Raw genomic sequence first — 7877 nt, forward strand, 5'->3', positions numbered from 1 at the left:
AGGTGAATACACTAGGACATTATCTAAAACAGGGTTCAAAGTGCTGATAAGATTTCCTCCGTGCTCTCATCAAAATCCACTGTAGCTCCACTTTAAACTTCTTCCTGCAGGTGTATAGATTGGGGATCAAGCCCTTGAAGATGAAGTCATTCCTGATGATCCAAATGGCCCAAGAGGCTAAAATGATAAGTTCAAGAGCAAATGGTACAATAATGAGATTTGAATGTCAAAATTCTATTTGATATCATCGGTTTTTGAAATGAATCCTCTAATATAAACGAAGGGAGTGGGCATTAAAAAGATTTTCTAAATAATGGAGTTGTATCTATATCTATACTACAATATTGTATGATTAAATTTGAATAACAACTGTACGGTGGAGGCGTAGCAAATCCGAGTGTTGCTGGCCATTGGATCTCTTCTTTACCACACTATATTCTACAACATGTACCATCTAGAAGTTTTTATGGTTGGACTTAAGTCTTATATATGGACATTTTGCACAAAACTCAAAAAACACTTCTACTTTGTTCTAGACTCTCTCTAGCTTCTTTTTCTACCGAAACTGCCATTAATTTTTTACTTGGTGATATTTTTATTTGTGTTCAAGGCTACGATGTACCTTCATAAATCATATTTATCTTTGCAGATAAAGCAATAGCTATTCTTGTTATTTACTATTAAAAATCACAATATGAGATACAAAAAAACACACCTAGACAAAACAGGCTCAATATATTATACACGACTTTTGCACCTTACTAAAAGGGTTGAGTGCGCTTTCCACACCATTCATGCTGTTGGGATTTCATAAAAAATATCGGTTGATGTGTGGGGAAGATAATGGAGTGTGTTTTCTTTTTTTTAAATGCGGTGTTTTAGGGCTTTCTTAGTTGTGTGATTATGTGTTATCTGCTAATCAACAAATACTTATATGCGAAAGTTTCTTGCGCTGGTGGCCGCACATATAAGGTGCTAAGTGTCATATGTTGGAGCTTTTTCCGGATGGTGAGAGGGTGCACGAGACTGATTTGTTTTTATACGCTAGTTGATGCCCATTAATTTCATAGATTATTGGCTCAGTCAAAATAGTAAATCCAAAATTGAGAACCTCAACTAAATGAGAGAGCTCCTTGAGAAATTGTTGACCCAGACAAATTCTGAACCAAATTCAAAATTGAACATCTCAATTGAATGGGAGGGTTCCAAGATTGGGGAGCATGGTGAATTAGAAATGCTTCATGCATATGCCTCAAAATTTTCTTTCACCTATTATAGTAGAGTAACGGTGTCGGTCTTTGGTTCTAACTTAATCATCTGAGATCTTGCAATACAAGTATAACTTACTTGGATGAAATAGAACAAGATTAATGCTATTTTCATAGGTATCACCTACTATGGCTGCAATCCTGAAATCATCTTGATATCGACTTCCTTGGCAACTAACACTAATTATGGTACCAATGATTAGCTTCAAGGGTTTACCTATTCTATTTTTGTTTTCTCTTAATGTTGTTTCTCAGATGTATGTGGTTGTTTCATTGTAAACATCCCACATTTGTCACATCACATTCAATCATATGCAGCCTATCGATGAGATTTGACTGAAAATAAAGATGAGAACAAAACCATAATGATCATGGTACGAGGAAAAAGTTATCTGAAGCACTTTGTGTTTATTTATTTGTAGCAACGTGGGGGGTTACGTTTCACCATTCAAGCTCAATCTAGTCCATGGATTTTCAACGGAGTTCAATTATCTCTTCTATTATGCAATTGGCTAGGTTAAACGATGATCCGCATTTACTCGGAAATGTTAGAAAATGACGACATTAATCAGCCAAAAAACTATATATCCTATCGTGTGGGTAAATTTTGATGATTAAAACACTTTACCAATAACTACAAAAATTGTTACAATTGTGCTGTGATTGGGGACAGTATGATATAGACTAATGTTTTTCGATAAAGGACACTTTTATTAACTAAAAACATAGCACTAAGCGGATAAAAAATGTGATGAACGACATCGATTTCTGCATAGCAAAGATGGATACAGTCAAGAAACTTCCAGTCTGATGCAAGTAAAGAAATAACGTATGTGCTCATATGGGACCAACACTACGCCGATGTTGAAGGAGGTGGTGGACCGATCCAGGCTGCCATCCATGTCAGGAAAACCTCAATGTCCACACACTCCAACCGCACGCACACTACCTTGAATAGTGGTTGATATTCCGTGATGTGTAACATAGACTACGTACAGGGCCAATGCGCACAATGATATATAAACATAGATTTTTGCCTTTAAAAACAATTCTAATTTCTACATTGGAAAGCGGCCTAAGGCCGATTTGGTATTCCGTCGAGCCTATGATAATATATATTGGCAACACTTATGGGCAGATACAAATTAGACGCTATTTAAATGACTGGCCACCTAGAATATGCAAACTTGCATTGAAAGAAAAGCTATTTGATTGTCTCATCATGAGTACAAAAACTACATTTGTCGCTTCCTTGCTAGTTGCGATGAGCGAGGTTGTCTTTAGTTAGCACAAATGCCCTTCAAAGATTCCACATGAAAATCCTCTAAATGTGTGAGTGCACAGTACATTAGGTGTTTAAGAAATTCCATTACATGTGCTGTATTTATTTGATTTTCTTTATGTTGATATTTTTCTCTATAAATTTGGATCATTAAGTGTTTCAGAAATTCCACAGGGAAATCTTACAGTTCATGATGGATGAAATTCTGGCTACAGCCTATTCAACTGGGTAACGCTAAGGATTTATACAACTTTAAAGCTGCTGAAATTTTCATACAATATACACGTTATCGTGATCATATCCACCTCAACTGTTAAATGAAAAACCAATGTACATAACTGATTCAGATAGGCAACTTTGAACATGTTTCACAAATCTGAAACATACAATCATATCAAATAGGAGATCCAAATACATCTAAACTGCAACCCATCGAATCGAAATTTACAACATTACGGGAGAACTATATGCCATCACTGAAACTAGAGCGAGCCTGTGAATCCGGGAACGACCCAAAAATTCAATAACAATGTCCATGTATTTTTAACCAGTCCTGAATACAAATATCTTTTCCAATGTGACAATCACCTTTCGCCAGATCGATTGTTCAAAGTAGGTTTACGAACCAAGGCGGTACATGCCGTCAGCCATGAATTGACCGTCCATGTAGAGGGCAGCGGCATTCTGTGGGTGGAATCCTTCCATCATGACAAACGGCATGTCCTCAGACGGTTTCCAATGCCGTTTCCTCTGGTTAATGAACCAGTTGTTGATCTGTTTCTGGTCTAGCCCTGTCGATTCCGCAAGCGCAATCTTTTCTGTCTCCTACACTCACCACATTAACCAACCGGCACAAGCTTTAGTAAGAATACATAACGCAGCTTTCGTTTTAATGGAAATTACATGCGGCTCCGAAATGAGTGGAACAGAAAAAAAAAACCGTAAATTTTATGGGATGGAAGCATGTATCATACCGAGGGGTAAGGCCACTTGTAGTGCAGCTCCCACCAGTGAAGTAGCTTCTGCCTGGCCTCCTTTGGGAGCTTCCCCTTCTTCTTCTTCTTGGAGAACTCTTGCCGGAGGCTGCTCAAATAGCCACTGTACTTCTTCAGAAGCTGGTACTTGAGCTCCTTGTCCTCAGCGCGTGGGTCTATCTCTGGCGGCTCATTTTCACGCCCGCTAGCGTCCATTTCATCCTCGGAAGAGCCAACGCCTTCACATTTGCCATCTGCAGGTAAAAAATTGCTAATGGTAAGATACACGTGTTTTGTCGAGATCAGAATGGTTATCACGGCCAGACCTGGTTTCAGACTTTCAGTCTCCACCATGTCGGACAGCAATGGGGTGGTTGCAGTATTCAGAAAGCCCATCGCTTGTCTATAAACAAATCTATCATTTTAGGAATGCATGCAGGATTCGAGTGTAACAGTGTAATTTTGGACATCTAGTAGTGTGGCTACAGTCCCAATTAGCTGCACTTTGCAATGAGCTGAATAAGACCGAATCAGACCGAAACGGCCATGGTTTGTCAGTTGAAACTGATACCAATCTGACCATTACCTGATAGACCAGTTTCGAAGTGTTTATTTGAACGTATCACAAAACAGAGGAAAGCCAGCAACTATAGCTATAGTCTTGTAAGCTGTAGTTGATCCAATGTTTTTCAAAGATATTTGTTTCCACATAAGACTGATTTTATAGATGCTCAGGGAGTCAGGGTAACAAAGCAGTAGCCCTGCAATATACTCCCTCCGTCCCATAATATAAGAGCTTTTTTGACACTAGTGTAGTGTAAAAAACGCTCTTATATTATGGGACTGAGGGAGTAATTGTTTTTGTATGGCATGATGAATATTGGAACAAAACATCTTACAAAATTGACTGTTTTCTAAGAAATTTGCCAAACTAATTAAAATGAGCAAACGAAAGGAAAGAGACAAAATGTGCACCATACCATCAGAGGAACCCAATTGCTTATATTAAACATTATCTAGGCACAATATCATTGAATACAGTGAAGATCGCCTTAAGAATAAACAAATATCGTTTGACCATAACTTCAGTTCAGATGTGCAAGAATAATAGTGGATCTACAGATAAGAATAATAATATTTTGTTGATTGACTTGAATGGAATCCCATGAAATGTCCACAATATTTCCTCAATAACGTTTTTCTAAAATTCCCTCAAACAAAATGTCTACAATATGTTACCCTAATTTTAATTTGTTTAATCTATGCAACCTTAAATTGGTGTGCATGCACCTTAAACAGACCGCTAAGGACGGATGGAGGGGCGCTCAGGCACCAAGCCACGTCATCCCTTAAACCTCACTGGTTTGATCTCTTAATTGACACATGGTTAGCTCAAATGATATTAGAGGTACTAGAAGAATAGGAGGACAAACTAGTTCATTGTCTCTCCACATGCACCATATATTGTTCTGTGTGCACATTCAACAAACACAATTGAAACTGTAACTAATAAAATAAATAGTACGTAGTTGCTAAATTTGATGCAGAGGCCAGGGACAATCCTTCTTTTCGAAAAAAACCGTAGTTGCTGAATAAACAAGATGTAGATTATCACCAAATGGCCAATAAATAAACAAGATCTAGATTTTCACCAAATGGCCAATATTCTGTAATGTTGATCTCCTTGGAATGCATGCATACCACAACATGGCCAATGTTCTGTACACAAGGAATTATTCTCTGAACACATATATACCACAACAATATATAACACCTTGAGCTGTTGATCTCCTTGGAATGCATGCATACCACAACCATGGAGATTGGAAGAACACAGTGTAGTCGTCCCCTGGCAACAGCGCATCAGATATCCCCATTATTCTGCTAAAATCTACCCACACACTGTATATATGTACTAATGTACATGTCCTACCCACAAGCAGAATAGTGCCCCTTGAATGCCCCCCGGAAGACACGACCGCCAGCACATCCGTGCTGCACCCTGCACTGCACCCAAGCTATAGAGCTGGGAAGAACAATAAAGAGCAAAAAATATACGGACTACAGTCCTTGGAACAGTACTGGAACACTTCTTTTTGCGAGACTGGAACACTTGTGATCTAGCTACCTTGCTAGCCATAATGGAGTTTTCACAAGGCTTTTGTGATGATCTGTAAGAAAATTAATCAACTATATATGTTTTCCCTGCTAGTAGCTGGTGCAAGAAAAGAAGAGATGATTTGAAGCTTCATGCATGGAGATCAATGATTCTCCTGCAAGCTAGCAGCCTTGGAACCCTAACACAATGGATTCTAGTGTCTTGTCGTGAAGTGAAAGGAAAAGAAAAAGGAGAGAAAGAAGGGATTAAAAATTAAAAGAAGGATTAGTTCAAAAGCTAGCATGTGTAGTGTGCTCAATTAGGCATATGCAATATGATAATCCTAAACGAGAGGAGGAGAACCATGAGACATGGCTCCTCACTGTGCCCTCAATGCCAACCAAAGCTAGCTTCAGATTATTAGTTGATTAACTAATCAGTCACTATTTAATTATGTTTAACTAGTGGTAATAATTTATTAGTGCACACAAAGCAAAGGTCTCTGCCCTTCTCTTTCCAAGCCCTCCCATCATAAACTAATATACAGGTTAATTAAGAACAGGCTAACAATGGCTATGATCCAAGGCAGCCACCTCAATCATCCGGAGCAACCGTTTCCCAATGCGGAAGGCCTTCCTCCGAGACCCACATGGATGCAGCCAGAGATACATATATAAAACGAACAAGCATGTACTAGTAGTCTAGTAGATGGGATGGATCATGGAAGGGATGGTTTACCGGCAAGGGAGAGGCGCGCGGAGCCGTGGCCACCGCCGGTGATGGAGTCGAGCTGCGCCTCCACTCGCTTCAGGAACTCCATGGCCTCCTCTATCGGCCGCGTCAGCTCCTCCCTGTACTTGGCGAGCATGTTGCAATACGCCTCCTGCAATTTCATTAGCACAAGGAGTTAGTTCGTTCTTAGTACTAGCTGGAACAAGAACCGGCAGATGAAGAATTAAACGGCCATGGCATGGTGTGTGTGATCGAAATCGGGGAAGAAGAAGACGTACCATGAACTGGTCGAGCTCTGGGTCGCGAGCCTCGTGCAGCCGGCCCGGCGGGTGGGCGTCAATCTTCGCTGCCATGGCCGTCAGCCGCTCCAGCACGTCCGGCGGCGCACCGACCTGCAAATCACGCAAAAGAAAAACGCGTCTATATCATGCTTGCTGATACAGTCGAGCCGTTGGATTAATGAAATTAGCAATTTTCATGAGCGTATAATATATGTACTTTCTGGCAGTCGAGGTAGGCGACGAGGAGGGCGGTGTACTGGGGGTGCGCCATGATCTTGGCCTTAATGGCCTCAGCCTCCGCTTGCGAGATCTCCTCGCCTCTGCTCTTGTGGTGGTGGAACTGGTACTGCGACGACCCGGCTGCTGCGGCGGCCTGGTGCAACGCGAGCGGTGTGCCGTAGTACGTTCCGCCCATCGGGCCTGGCCCGGAAGCCACCGTCGTTGTCGACAGTGGCTGCAGCTGCAGGAAGGATGAAGAAGCCTTGGAGCTGCTGCTGCCCCCTTCTCCAGCTCCGAGATTCCCAAAGCTGCTCTGATCCATGAGCAAATTAACAAACCCTAGCTTGTAAGAAGAGAGAGAAAAATAGAGCTCAACCGATAGAGATCTCTTCTCTATGCCTCGCAGCTCCGTGTACGGCAGTAATGGCGGCTTGGGAGAGGCAGGGAGGTGGATATTAATGGGCCGGAGAGGGAGATGGACGCGGAGTGGAAGGGAAGGGAAAGGTGGGGGAGCTAGCTAGCCGGGCTGTGCGTGTGAGTGGCTGGTGGCGATCCTCTTTCTCACGTCAAATCACAGCGGAGGGGGAGATGTATATGTACACCTGCTTCCTGCTGCGCTCGCATGGAATACTAGCAGCCTGTTCGGAACTGGAGCTTGTTTTTCGCATATATTGTTTTAAATAACCAGCTATGCTGATGTTTCTGTAACGCGTCCTGGGGTGTTTCCGCTCCGCGACTCGGGCTCCCCAACCCTAGCCGGCGCCGGGGCCTAGCCCATCCTCCTCCCCTCCTCCCGCCCCGCTGGAGGACGCCCCCGGCTTGCGCCCGGAGGCCGACGGCGGTGGTGGGGGCTCTTCCTCCCTCCCGCGTTTCAGGGGTGGCGGGACCCAACATGCGTGGAGGTGCGGCCGATCTAGAAGCGGCGGCGTTGGCTTCAACGGCGGCGGCGGTCGGCCCTGTCTCGGCCACGGGCGGCTGCTGCGGCGGCTGGTCTGCATCGGACGGTGGCGCGATGCGGTCTTC

General features: G+C 42.7%; 1 protein-coding gene across 2 annotated transcripts; it reads right to left on the reverse strand.

The window, feature by feature from the left end:
* Nucleotides 1–2842: 2842 nt before the first annotated feature.
* LOC123045058 (homeobox protein knotted-1-like 12) lies at nt 2843–7483 on the reverse strand. 2 transcript variants are annotated; one of them, XM_044467975.1, is made up of 6 exons: nt 7231–7483; nt 6853–7162; nt 6633–6746; nt 6361–6505; nt 3525–3778; nt 2843–3375 (listed from the first exon to the last, which is right to left on the reverse strand). In XM_044467975.1, exons 2-6 carry the CDS (start codon nt 7048–7050, stop codon nt 3169–3171), a joined length of 918 nt encoding a protein of 305 aa, XP_044323910.1. In that variant the 5' UTR covers nt 7051–7162; nt 7231–7483; the 3' UTR covers nt 2843–3168. The 2 variants fall into 2 exon arrangements, with proteins under 2 accessions (XP_044323910.1, XP_044323909.1); XM_044467974.1 differs by having other exon boundaries at nt 6853–7425.
* Between the last annotated feature and the right edge of the window lie 394 nt (nt 7484–7877).

The sequence above is a fragment of the Triticum aestivum genome, chromosome 2B (assembly GCF_018294505.1).
Source record: "Triticum aestivum cultivar Chinese Spring chromosome 2B, IWGSC CS RefSeq v2.1, whole genome shotgun sequence".
NCBI classification, from domain to species: domain Eukaryota; kingdom Viridiplantae; phylum Streptophyta; class Magnoliopsida; order Poales; family Poaceae; genus Triticum; species Triticum aestivum.